Raw genomic sequence first — 15,000 nt, forward strand, 5'->3', positions numbered from 1 at the left:
GTTTGTATATTTATCAGTTATTTGCCGCTATGAATGAGTCAAACTAATCTACACGTAGATAATCCATCGTTGTAGCTTCCTCTTCCCCTTTGCCACCCCATAACGATAAACGCAAAAGCCTAAACACACCCGGGTTTAGTGTCGTCGTACAAAATGTGAAGAGAAAACCCACCGTGACCGTAAACAGTACTACTTTATCTATAAGTTCGTGGAAGAAAAAGTATATTTGTGTCCCTGCCTTTTTTTCAAATTAACCGGTCGATGGCTTTGCTTACCACTATGTAGAAGGAAAATAGTGTCGTGTTTTGCAACAGCTACTGTTGATTTCTACATTTCCTGGAAAAAAGAAAAGAAATGGTGATATATTACTCGGTGGCAGTTACCATGTCTAAATACTATACGACAAAATCGGGAAGCCTATGTTTCCTTCGTTGCAAAGGCGAGTGTCTGCTCTCAAGAATTTCATTGCCCAATACTCCTCAGACAAAAACGGAGCGGCTGTAATACAGTCACTAGTCAAGCTGTAGAATTCGGATCGAGCAGACTCGAACTTGGATCCTTGATAACAGCTGTCGAGTGCGGTAACAAGACACCATCGCGTGTGTGTGTGTGTGTGGGGGGGGGGGGGATTTCTTGGTGATTGGGTGTGGAGGGGGGGTTGTGTGGGGTGGCGGGGGGGTTAGAGGCAGGGGGAAAGAGAGAGTGAGCGTGGGTGGGTGTGCGTGTGAGGGGTGGTATATGAGAGAGAGAGAGAGAGAGAGAGAGAAATGTATGTATGTACTGTATGTATGTATGTATGTATGTATGTATGTATGTATGTATGTATGTATGTATGTATGTATGTATGTATGTATGTATGTATGTATGTATGTATTTATGTATGTATGTATGCATAATGTATATGTATGTACATGTATGTATGCATGTGCGCATGTATGTATGTATGTATGTATGTATGTATGTATATATATGTATGTATGTATATATATGTATATATATATATATATATATATATATATATATATATATATATATATATATGTATGTATATGTTTGTATGTGTGCATGTATGTATGTATGTATACATGTATGTATGTATGTATGTATGTATGTATGTATGTATGTATGCATGTATGTATGTATGTATGTATGTATGTATTTATGTATGTATGTTTGTATGCATGTAAGTATATATGTACGTATGTATACATATATATATATATATGTATATATATATATATATGTATATGTATATGTATATGTATATGTATATATATATGTGTGTGTGTATATATATATGTGTGTGTGTGTGTGTGTGTGTGTGTGTGTGTGTGTGTGTGTGTGTTGTGTGTGTGTGTGTGTGTGTTGTGTGTGTGTGTGTGTTGTGTGTGTGTGTGTGTGTTGTGTGTGTGTGTGTGTGTGTGTGTGTGTGTGTGTGTGTGTGTGTGTGTGTGTGTGTGTGTGTGTGTGTGTGTGTGTGTGTGTGTGTGTGTGTGTGTGTGATTCATCACGGTCTTGGATTACGAGCTTGAGACGTGACAGACAGCTGTTACCCTCGTGGATAATAGCTTATAGTTCCCTGAGGACGAATGTATTACGACTTTCTGTGTTGCTGTTGCTGCTGTCACAACCAAAATAAGGCAAAAAAAAAATCACTCGTAAGGGACTATTTCCTGGCCGATTTTACTTAGGTATTTATTCATGTGAATTCTAAAACTTCAAACATTGAATTGCCTCGGCTGGGATTCAGTTCCATTCACTGACGATGCTGTTAACAAGATTGGTTCTGCCTACTTCTGAGCTACATCTGCGTCCTAAAATCTTGAAAATACTAGATCTAGTTCTGTTAGCATTGGATTTCAAATTATCTTCAATTTTGATGTTTTCATTTCCTTTTGAAATATATTTTATTAAGTACCCCTTTATTCTCCATATCAAAAGACAGAATAGGTTCAACTATCTTTAGAATTTTCGTGTTTTTTTATTCTTTTATTCAGTATGACTTCTGTGGCTCGCCACTGCACTCTTTCCATTCTATAAGTGTATTGCATGAGAAACGGAAACAACATAATATAAAAGAATATAAAAATAGAGGAGACTGCAAGAGACCATAAGGCCTACACTAAGTAGTTTCATATCCCTTACTACCCGTTATCCCCATCCAAAAAGTTACCTAATCTTCTCTTAAAATAATCAATTGTTTCAACGTCCACTTCATGATTACAACATATTTCATTAGTTAATCACTGTTGGTAAACCAATTCTTGCCCATTTTCTTCTTAAACCTAAATTTTTCCAATTTAAATCGAACCCTGCCCTACAGTCTTGATAAGATGACCCTGCCTGTATCACCCTTGTTAAACCCTTGACGCATTTGAATACCTCTATTAGATCATCCCACTCACCGTCTTTCCAGAGAGTGTAAGCCTGAGCCTGTCCTCGTATGGTAAATTTCAAGTCCTTGTATCATTTCAGTTATTCTCTTCTCGTACTAATTCTAGTAAATTAATATTTATTCTATATGATGGAGACCAAAATTGTACCGTACAGTCAAGGATGGGTCTACCACCAGGAGCACTTGCAACTCTGCTTGTTTGTGATACCATTTATGCTTTTTTGTAATATATTCAGGTTATGTTTGTCAAAGAAACTCGACTAAAATCAATACCTTACATGGACTTCCTTCGGGCGAAGTAGAAATACGAAGGAAGGAAGGAAGTTAGCGTATTTGACAAAGTAAATGAAGCTGAGTAGGCACACAAATCGGTTCCTGTAGGGCACAAAAGATCACCAGTGATTCAGAGGAAGCTACCATCTTCCTAACCATTTTCGCAATGATAACCATCCCTTAACTACAATATTAGCATGAAAAAGTCAAATCTTATATCTTCGTGTTGAGAGATGACCCAACTGGAGACGGACGAGTATGATTACTTGAGATAACGGGTTAAAAGAATAGGTGAGGCTGGATACCTTCTTGAAATACATTTCCTGCTTTTCAATGACCAACGCCCTTATTGTTGCAGCCACGAACGTGGCCTGGAGGAAGCCCACCAACCAGTCCTCCACGGCGCGTGGAGGCGCAGGCGAGAACGCCAACGATGGGGACCTCTCCACCATCCATGACGGCCGCCATTGTACCGAGACCCAGGTCGAACCGACGCCGTGGTGGGGCGTAGACCTCCTCCAGGAATTCACCATCACAGTGGTTCGCATCACCACGAGAGGATGCTGTGGTAAGTAGTAGCCAAGATCTTATAGGGGCTAAACCGTGTTAAGTTTACGACATAACAGAGCCTCAAGCATAGGTGCCCACCCTATGTAGAGACAGGTATTTCGAGAGTCCTCGACCCCAGTGCCTGGCATTCGCTCCTCGCGCTTGACCCCAAGTCACGAACAGGAGACTTGCGTGTCAAGCCGGAGGTTGAACAGGGTGTGAGTGAGTGAGTGAGATTGGGAGAGGGGGGAGGGCGCCTCTTCGTAGGCCAACTTTCCCGCTCACTCTGGATGACGTAACAGGCTGTTTCGGCTATTTATCTCCACGGTGCCACTTCGGAATCAATCGGATTAATTAAGGACGGATTATGATGAACAAAATAATGGTGAATCAAGAAAAACAGGATGTGTATGTGTGTGTGTGTGTGTGTGTGTGTGTGTGTGTGTGTGTGTGTGTGTGTGTGTGTGTGTGTGTGTGTTTGTGTATATGTGTGCGTGCGTGCGTGTGTGTCTGTGTGTGCGTACGTGTGTGCATCTGTCATTTTGTCTGTCTCTGTGTCTGCCTGTCTGTGTCTGTTTATATGCGTCTATCTATCTGTTTGTCTGCCTCTTTGTCTGTCTGTCTGTCTGTCTTTCCGATGGATTGCGTCACTGGGTGATTGTGTCGTCGTGTGGCTCGCCTGCGGACGTCACGCAGCCGTGACGTGGACGGAGTGCGGGGGGAAGTCACGTCACGGAGCAGTGGTGTTGATGATGGGGCAGAGGTCTCCCCTAATGTTTCTTCTTCTTCTTCTTCTTCTTCTTCTTCTTCTTCTTCTTCTTCTTCTTCTTCTTCTTCTTCTTCTTCTTCTTCTTCTCATTCTTCTTCTTCTTCTTCTTCTCATTCTTCTTCTTCTTCTTCTTCTTCTCATTCTTCTTCTTCTTCTTCTTCTTCTCATTCTTCTTCTTCTTCTTCTTCTTCTTCTTCTTCTTCTCATTCTTCTTCTTCTTCTTCTTCTTCTCATTATTCTTCTTCTTCTCCTTCTTCTTCTTCTTCTTCTTCTTCTTCTTCTTCTTCTTCTTCTTCCCATTCTTCTTCTTCTCATTATTCTTCTTCTTCTCCTTCTTCTTCTTCTTCTTCTTCTTCTTCTTCTTCTTCTTCTCATTCTTCTTCTTCTCATTCTTCTTCTTCTCATTCTTCTTCTCATTCTCCTTCTTCTTCTTCTTCTTCTCATTCTTCTTCTTCTTCTTCTTCTTCTTCTTCTTCTTCTTCTTCTTCTTCTTCTTCTTCTTCTTCTTCTTCTTCTTCTTCTTCTTCTTCTTCTTCTTCTTCTTCTTCTTCTTCTCCTTCTTCTTTTTCTCCTTCTTCTTCTTCTTCTCCTTCTTCTTTTTCTCCTTCTTCTTCTTCTTCTCCTTCTTCTTCTTCTTCTTCTTCTTCTTCTTCTTCTTCTTCTTCCTTTTATCCTTCTTCTTCTTCTTCTTCTTCTTCTTCTTCTTCTTCTTCTTCTTCTTCTTCTTTTCCTTCGCCTTCTTTCTTTCATTTTACTTCTTTTCTTCTTCATCTTTGTCTTTCTTTTCTTTTTATTATATTTTCTTTCTTCTTCATATTTTTCTCATCTTTTTCGTCTTCTTAATTTTTTCTTCGTTTTTTTTTCTTAGTGTGAATTTATTTTTGAACAATACAAATATACAATACCTGGGCTCTCTACACCATTACAATGTTAATAACAAGAAAATTACAATAAAGATAACCCTAGATAATCAGTTTTGTGTGTTGCAATTATTTACGCTAAACAACCTTGTCACATATTGTCAATTGAAATCTCTCACGTGTGGCCACAACTACCTGATCCCAAGGGTCTGATTGTATCTGAGGTTTAGAGTCCAAACGTAGATGAAGGCCGAACAATAATATTTTTATGTTTATATTCCACAGAGATGTATTGTGAAATACTTTAGTTAGTGATACACAATTTTACTACAAATTACTGCGGTCACGGGGGGAAATCGTAGGTTAATCGCTGTATGGGCCTCTTGAGGTATTTATCCATCTACATGTCCCCTCGGCATTTCTTTAATCAACTCTTAAAATCTCGAACTGTGTTGCATGTTATTACACCCGCGGGAAGTTTTGGCTTCTGATCTGTTGATGACGTTGTGCTTTACAGGCCTCCCGAAGCTGCAAGACATCGAGGTGCGTGTGGGTGACTCGACCAACATACAGAGGAACCGGCTCTGCGCCTGGTACCCGGATGCCATCGGTGAGTTCCTACGACAAAGGATTACAAAGGCGGAGCATGCCGACAGGAGACCTTTTGGTCCATATCTAGGTCGGATGCGAAAAAAAAATCATATTAATAATAAAACAATAAATAATAACTATAATAATGCAAATAACAAATAAAATACATAAATAAATGCATAGGCATAGTTAAATAATAAACAAACAGGTAAATAGTAAATAATAATAAATTGACATATGACTAATAATAAATGAAAATCAGACAGACAAATGATAACAAAACAAAAACAAATAATATAAAATAAATCATAATCATTACAGCATCTTACATAGGTATTAATCTAAATGATTCTTAAAGCTTCGAACTGAACTACATTGCACTACCTGTGCAGGAAGTTTATTCCATTCATTTACTACACGGTTGGCAAAGTTGTTTCTACCTACTTCCAAGACTATAGTGGTTATCATACTGGGCTATTTTTCCTCCCACATTCTACCTCCACCATCAGTTTGAATAACTAGATTTTGAACTTCGCTCACGGAAATCTAGATTTCTCTAAGAACATTTCAACATTATGCCTAATATTCGTATATGTATCATTTAGCTTCGCTATACATGACGGAAAGAGAAGTTGATATTTGGAGATTTGAGAATTAAGATATTGTAACCGAAGTCGATTTTACTTAAACGAACGCTCAGCTGTCAGTGCTGGTGATGCCTGTGGAAGCCCAGTGTGATAGCCCCTTTCGAGGTAGGGACAGGGCCCGGCTGAGACAGTCAAGTCGCTTTCTACACTCATCGTGTCGATCTTGTGCCACGTCCAGAAATATACATTTACACACACACACACACACACACACACACACGCGCGCGCGCGCGCACACACACACACACGCACACACACACAAACACACACACACATACACACACACACACACACACACACATAGCGATGCTGATATCTTTTCAGCCCTGTACAAGAATCGAACATAAATCGCTGAATCAGCGGTCGAAAGCAGTACCACTGCACTGTCAAGCCATGTGCGTGTGTGTGTGTGTGTGTGTGTGTGTGTGTGTGTGTGTGTGTGTGTGTGTGTGTGTGTGTGTGTGTGTGTGTGTGTGTGTACTGTATATACAAATTCATACATTTCGATCCCAGTACGAGAGACTGGGCTGTCTACAATCGTAAACAATATCATACATCTGTTATATATATATATACATATATATATATATATATATATATATATATATATATATATATATATATATATATATATATATATATATATATATATATATACATATATACATTCTTCTTTTCCAATGAATTACAATGACAGTCCCACTCTACAGACGAAGGCACGACGAAGGAGCTGCGGTGCGCAAGGCCCATGCGCGGACGGTACGTGTACGTGCAGATGGCGAGCATCGAGCCTGCGTCGCTCTCCCTGTGCGAGGTGCAGGTCTACTCGACGGAAGGTAAGGCGGGCGACGCCCCAAGGAAACTCTCTCTAATAGTTTCCCTCATTACCGTGGAACACTGTATAACTAATGTTCTTCTGGCAACACCAATTTATCTTTATTCTGTTAAGGGCGTGGAATCCCGTCCAGAATGGTTCCAAATTTATAAACTAGTTTTACTTTTATGTGTTGCCATGTCGTGCACCAAGAGATTTAAACCTAAGACACAGGCATATTACTGTAGTGTTGATTTAACTTCCTTCAACAAGATGGCGTCCTATGTAGATTTTTTCCGGCTGACGTCAGACGATTTTATTCAGGTAAAGAAAGTTGGGTGTTTCGATAAGCAAGGACCACTCCTAGTCCCCCTTTGCCAACTGAATAAAATCGTCACGAGACCAGAAAACGGAACTTTTATAAACAAGTGTTGCGTCACTATGTTGAAGAGGTTATTAATAGCCGATTCCGAAGTGTTTAAAGAATTTTTTTCTGTCCACAGAATTCGCGAAAGACCGATGTGACACGACAACGCTACTGGATGAGCTGAGCATCTTCAACAACACTTGTTACGAATTTCAGGTTAGCCACGGGGTCTCAAGTTGACATAGAACGTTACTATTAGATTAGACCAGTATTATTTTATGGTTGGAGAGTTCTCTCCATAAAAAATATATATATTACTTTTAACTTGTACTAACCAAAGTAATATTCAACACGAAAGTTCAAAGTAAAGAGATTATAATCGATTGAGAGACTTGAAGAAGTTGAAGAGTAGAGTTATTTAGGCCAAATGGTAAAAGTGACTAAAGATTTGGATAATGAAATAAAAAGGCATATTAAAATTGGTTGGAAAGTGTTTGATAAGTATAATAAATTCCTGAGGCTCTCTGCCCTTATGTTTGAAACGTAGAGTTTACAATCAATGCATTCTGCCAGCAATAACCTACGGGTGTGAGGATTGGAAACTGACGAAGGTGATGGAAACAAAGCTAAGGACTACACAGAGGAGAATGGAGAGATCAATAATGGGAATAATGCTGAGAGACTGAAAGAGAGCAAAAAGGGTGAGAGAACAGACTAGAGTTAAATACTCGTATATTGCGGGGGCGATAAAAGAGAGGAGAGTGGAATTAGGCAGGGAAGTTAGCGCGAACGACTGATGAGCAATGGAGCAAGTGTGTTACTAAGTGAACTCCGCGAGATAGGAAGCGTCGAAGAGGGAGACCACACAGGTGGAGAGATGAGATAGAGAAGTTTGCAGTGTCTGATCTTGCTTCCACTTCACCATATAGAAAAGCCATCCGCCATCAACCAACAGACTGGATCAGAGTTGGTCACTAAAGTCCATGGGCTCGGCCAATTCCTTCAGGTTAATATTGAAAAGGATGGCTTTATTTGCCTTGTCCATTTCGTGCTCTATGTTTTGTGAAATCTACTGAGAAGAACGCAAACAATTACTTATCTCGACTGTGGTCAAAAGAGTTGTTCTCCTCAAACCACCTGAGGGCAAGTCCAATTGCTTTAGCGTCTCGCTTCATAAGTGTCTTTGCAGAGTGGATCGTTCTTTTAACCCATTCCTCATGTGTTCTATAACAGTAGAAAAGTAGATGAGGATGTGCGCACAGCATTTATGTTCAGTCACTATTCCTCATTTTCCCTTTGCTCAACCCGCCTTCTAAGTTTGTCATTTTCGCCATTTTCTTTTCTATACACACATTTCACTAGATACCATATCAAGCGTGGCAAGAGTAACGGACAACGTATTTCCCGTAGGTTATGAGTTACTTCATGGGTAACAATACCCTTGACGTATTGATTATCTTGACAGATAAATCGAATGACATCCCATTTTCCCGATGTCTTACACCCCCTCCATAGACTCCCACATTTCTATCAGAATCTGTTTGGAAAGGTCTCTGAGCTGGCATCTCTAAATCCTTACAGATGAATCCATTTTCAAGTAAAAAGGGGATTTGACATATAGGAAAAGTGGGCGCAGCTGTTCTTCGCCAAGGGGGTAGTTGTAGTGCAAAACAAAAGTTTGCAATTGATCCAGAATCGTAAACAAAACTAAGTTCATTTATCATAAGCTGGATGAAATAGATCAGTACATTTCACTTTTTGCCCCGAACAGAATTTCCATTACCCCAAATTCCAGCAGCCGTCACGAAAGTAGGAATTAAATTTCTTGAAGTATGTTAGCAGATGCCTTCATCAACTTATCAGGGTAGTAACAAAATGTTACCATCTACATTAGCGGTGGACAAAAGCCACCAAGGTCCATGCAACGCCGGACACGTGACCTGAGCCCCCGTCCCTTCCTGCTTACCTCACTACTTCTGTATAAATACGCATTGTTCTCTACTCTGTAATTCATATCTGCTGAAGAGGATCACAGTTAGTGATCGAAATATACAGATCTTTATACTTTCGCTTATTCTTCTCCGAAAGTGGGTCATCAGTATTATATTAGGGTAGAAAATGTGTATGTGTGCGTTCACACACATTTGTATCAATATGAATCCACTGACGCACAAGTATATATATATTTGCATACAGTAAACCCTCGCTATATACCGAACCCCGTTAAGGGGCATTTAGACGGCCAAACGGTTTGACAAACCCGGTTTGTCAAACAAGTGTTTGAAGTGATGTTTGACCGTGTGATTGGGGTATTTGGTTGTCAAACACGTTCGACAAACGTATTTGACGACCAAATACCCCATTCACACGGTCAAACATCACTTCAAACACTTGTCTGACAAACTGGGTTTGTCAAACTGTTTGACCGTGTAAATGGCCCTTTACACCGAATTTCGGCCATATCGACCCTGTTGAGACCCACTACCAACCATTAGCCTGATTTAACGAACAAGGTCGGTATATGCGGTGCAAGATTCGGTGTGGATGTCGTACGCATGGGAAATTTATATGTATGTACGTTCAGTAAGTAATTTCGGCTAAAAACGACCAAGCCTTCCCTCGATATATCAAGGGTTTCCTGTATATATGTTTATATGCGTAAATAACCAATAGGAAAAAGTAAACTAATGAAGCAGAGCGCTTTCGTGTAATTACATCTTCAGTGCTGATACAAAGAAGGAATTATAAGATGAAGAAACAAGGTACAGAATATATGACATAGTGAAGAGGGCATTCGGAGAGGTAGTGGAAGAAGTACACGTGACGGACGTATGGGCCGTCCTGGTAGCCAACAAGTATGGGACGTTTGGGCCGTCCTGGTAACCAACAAGTATGGGACAACTGCTCATAATTTATATTACAATTCAAACAATTTTGAAATTTCATGAGAAATAAAACTATCTAATTTGTACAAACCTTGATGAAGATTAACATTTATCCCCTTACTAGATTTGATCAAACTGCATTCAATTAAATTTCTTTCTGTTATGTTGTTGTTGTATGTGATGACTTTAGCGTTATCCCAGTCAACTGGGTGGTTAAAATGGTTCATGTGGTTGAATATACCGCTAGATTGGTTTCCCTCTCTAACGTATTTCTTATGTTGATTGATTCGTGTTGTGAGTGTTTTAGCAGTCTGACCAACATAAAACTGATTACATGATTTGCAAGGTATTTTGTACACACACCCTTTATTACTATTGACAGAATTATTTATGAGCAGTTGTCTTACAGTGTTCTTGTTATTGAAAACTACATTAATGTTAAATTTACGTAACATATTTGGAATATTTTGCAGGTTCTCTTGGTACGGTAAAATTAGCAAGTTATTCATATTGAAAGTTTGAGTTGACCTAAGGTTGTAAAATGTCCTTTTAGCACGATTGTAAGCTTTATCAAGAACATGTGTGGGGTATTGTAGCTTAGTACCAATGTCGTAAATACATCCTATTTCATCATCGATGTACTCTGGGCTGCAAATGCGTAGGGCCCTGAGATACATCGACGCGAAAACAGATACCTTTACGCCATCAGGGTGTGAGGAATAATAGTGTATATATGAACAAACGTTGGTTGGTTTGCGATATACACTAAACTTCAACTCACTTTCACGGCGGTAGATATTACAATCAAGGAAAGGCAAAATGCCTTCTTGATTGTAATATCTACCGCCGTGAAAGTGAGTTGAAGTTTAGTGTATATCGCAAACCAACCAACGTTTGTTCATATATACACTTATTCCTCACACCCTGATATATGAACAAACGTTGGTTGGTTTGCGATACATCGACGCGAAAACAGATACCTTTACGCTATCAGGGTGTGAGGAATAATAGTGTATATATGAACAAACGTTGGTTGGTTTGCGATATACACTAAACTTCAACTCACTTTCACGGCGGTAGATATTACAATCAAGGAAAGGCAAAACGCCGTGAAAGTGAGTTGAAGTTTAGTGTATATCGCAAACCAACCAACGTTTGTTCATATATACACTATTATTCCTCACACCCTGATGGCGTAAAGGTATCTGTTTTCGCGTCGATGTATCTCAGGGCCCTACGCATTTGCAGCCCAGAGTACATCGATGATGAAATAGGATGTATTTACGACATTGGTACTAAGCTACAATACCCCACACATGTTCTTGATAAAGCTTACAATCGTGCTAAAAGGACATTTTACAACCTTAGGTCAACTCAAACTTTCAATATGAATAACTTGCTAATTTTACCGTACCAAGAGAACCTGCAAAATATTCCAAATATGTTACGTAAATTTAACATTAATGTAGTTTTCAATAACAAGAACACTGTAAGACAACTGCTCATAAATAATTCTGTCAATAGTAATAAAGGGTGTGTGTACAAAATACCTTGCAAATCATGTAATCAGTTTTATGTTGGTCAGACTGCTAAAACACTCACAACACGAATCAATCAACATAAGAAATACGTTAGAGAGGGAAACCAATCTAGCGGTATATTCAACCACATGAACCATTTTAACCACCCAGTTGACTGGGATAACGCTAAAGTCATCACATACAACAACAACATAACAGAAAGAAATTTAATTGAATGCAGTTTGATCAAATCTAGTAAGGGGATAAATGTTAATCTTCATCAAGGTTTGTACAAATTAGATAGTTTTATTTCTCATGAAATTTCAAAATTGTTTGAATTGTAATATAAATTATGAGCAGTTGTCCCATACTTGTTGGTTACCAGGACGGCCCAAACGTCCCATACTTGTTGGCTACCAGGACGGCCCATACGTCCGTCACGTGTACTTCTTCCACTACCTCTCCGAATGCCCTCTTCACTATGTCATATATTCTGTACCTTGTTTCTTCATCTTATAATTCCTTCTTTGTATCAGCACTGAAGATGTAATTACACGAAAGCGCTCTGCTTCATTAGTTTACTTTTCCTAGTGGTTATCTACGCATTTGTGAACACACGCTCCTAGTGTTTTTATTGCATATGTTCATATATATCACTGGAACCATTTTGGGGGAATTTTTCACAAATTTGTGTGAGATATTTGAAGAATTATATGTGGAATTTGAAGAATTATAAGTTGCAATGAACTTATTTGTGTATCTAATAATTCATTCTCTTTGTGTGAAAAAAAATGTGAAAATCTAGATTTCCTTGTGGGAATTTTGCGGGGGAAAAACCCCCACTCATTTGTGGGAACTGGCATAGATCACAGTGGCAACACTGATATATATACATATGTGTTCATCAGCCTTTCTCGTCCGTCCCATGAATTCAGGTGGAGGAGGGCGGATCCTTCGACACAGCGAGGACCGCCTGTAAGGCGAGCCGGGGCGACCTAGTCCACGGTATCCGAGCCAGCACCTACGACTTCCTCAAGTCAGAGCTCGACCGTCGGGTTGACAAGATGAAGACCAAACTGTTGTGGGTCGGGGCGCAGAAGGAACCACAATACATCTCCAGGACCTGGCGATGGGTCGATGGTACGTTGGAGCTCGTCTCTCTCTCTCTCTCTCTCTTTCTCTCTCTCTCTCTCTCTCTCTCTCTCTCTCTCTCTATCTATCTATCTATCTATCTATCTCTCTCTCTCTATCTCTCCATCTCCCCCCCTCTCTCTCTCTCTCTCTCTCTCTCTCTCTCTCTCTCTCTCTCTCTCTCTCTCTCTCTCTCTCTCTCTCTCTCTCTCTCTCTCTCTCTCTCTCTCTCTCTCTCTCTCTCTCTCTCTCTATTATTACTAAGACTATCACATTGTACTCAATGTTATGTTGCTATTATCGATATGACAATATTGAGGCTCTGACTCATATGCATTGTACTACTATTGATTGTGTATCCATCTGATGCATTATATTAACATTTTGTGCTTGTATATCCATGTACTGTCTGAAGCCTTGACGTAATAAATTAGTAAAATAAACTAAATAATCTCTCTCTCTTTATCTATCTATCTATATATCTATCTCTCCTCCTTTTCCTTGTTCTTCGTTCTTTTCTGTTCATTTTATCTTTTACTTCTCCTATTTCCTTATACAGCATTTATACATATGTAATATACAATATATGATATAAAATAGATAATATATATCATATAATATAGAATATAGAATATGCAATATATAATATATAATGAAAAATATATGATATATAGTATATAATAGAGTATATGATATATATGTAATATATGATTTATAATACATAATACATGATACATGGTATGATATATGACATATGGTAAATGATATATAATATATAAAGATATGTGATACATAATATATGATATGTAATATGTGATGTGTAATATGCAATAATATATAATATACAATATACAATATATAATATACAATAAACAATATACAATATATGATACATATTATATAATATATAATATGTAATATATGATATATAATATGTTATATATAATATGTAATATATAATACATAATAATATATAGTATATAATATATAATGTATGATATATAATATATGATACATAATATATAATATATAATATATAATATATAATATATATATGTAAAATATAATATATGATATATAATGTATAATAAATTATATACATTATATAATATATAGTATATAATATATAATACATAATATATAATATATAATATATGATATATAATATATATATAGTATATAATATATGATATATAATACATAATATATGATATATGATATATAATATATAATATATAATATATATTATGTGATAATATATAATACATTATATTATATAATATGTGATATATGATATACAATATATATTACATAATGATATATAATATATATCATATAATATGTAATATATGATATATATGATATATGATATATATATAATATATAAAACATATAATACATAATATATATCTACCTTTTCCTCCTTACCTGACTCAATCCTCTCATTCTCTTCACTTCCTTCCAAAACATTTCCATTTTTTCAAATTCTCTGTAAAACTAACAGGATGGAGGAGCTCAAACGTGACCTCCCCAAGAAACGTCATCCTTCAAATATGCACTCACACGGACACAAAAACATTCCAGTTGAAGATGCAAAGCACTTTGAAACGAGTGTCAATTTTATTTTCATTTTTGCTTTTGTTCTGGTTTTTTTTTTCTACTTCTCATTACAAGTCCCTAATGAATCCTGGAAATATACCTTTTCCCCATTCTTTCCAGCAAGCAAAATTCCAGTTTTCGAAAGACTTCTCCATCTTTGCTTTCTTCCCCTTCCCCACCTTGTTCCTCTTCCTTCTCTTCTTCTCTCTCCTTCTCATATCCCTCTCCTCTTTTTTTTTTCATTCTTTATCCTCCTCCTGCTCGTCTACCTTTTCCTCCATTTCTCCCTCTCTTTCCTCCACTTCCTTCTTCTTCTTCTCCTCCTCCTTTTCCTACTCATATTCCAGCTAGCTGGTCACATAGTGTAAGAACACGCCAACATTCGCGCAATATATTCATACGTTTCTTCCCGGAGAGATCAGTGGAAAAGCCCTGGGGCCGCTGTTTACTGTTGTGAGGCCATGGATTACCGGTCTTTTAATTACGGTCTGTGGTGGCCTTCTGCCTTTCTTCGGTGAGGGCGGCAGCGGGAGGTTGGAAGAAGCTTTCATCTGTGGCCGCGGGACGGGTTTTCCCTCAGTTGAACCTTCGGACTCCTCT

At 38.1% G+C, this 15,000-nt stretch overlaps 1 protein-coding gene across 1 annotated transcript in view; it reads left to right on the top strand.

Annotated features, from left to right (window-relative positions):
• Nucleotides 1-15,000, top strand: part of LOC143022411 (P-selectin-like) — a gene marked incomplete at its 5' end in the record, with an annotated part of 58,750 nt that overhangs the window by 14,271 nt on the left and 29,479 nt on the right. Inside the window, 5 exon segments of the mRNA XM_076180583.1 lie at nt 3,027-3,236; nt 5,364-5,456; nt 6,795-6,920; nt 7,402-7,481; nt 12,606-12,810. Coding sequence (XP_076036698.1) covers nt 3,027-3,236; nt 5,364-5,456; nt 6,795-6,920; nt 7,402-7,481; nt 12,606-12,810 — 714 coding nt within the window.

The sequence above is a fragment of the Oratosquilla oratoria genome, chromosome 44, assembly GCF_046742065.1.
Source record: "Oratosquilla oratoria isolate Oo_2021 chromosome 44, ASM4674206v1, whole genome shotgun sequence".
Lineage (NCBI taxonomy): Eukaryota > Metazoa > Arthropoda > Malacostraca > Stomatopoda > Squillidae > Oratosquilla > Oratosquilla oratoria.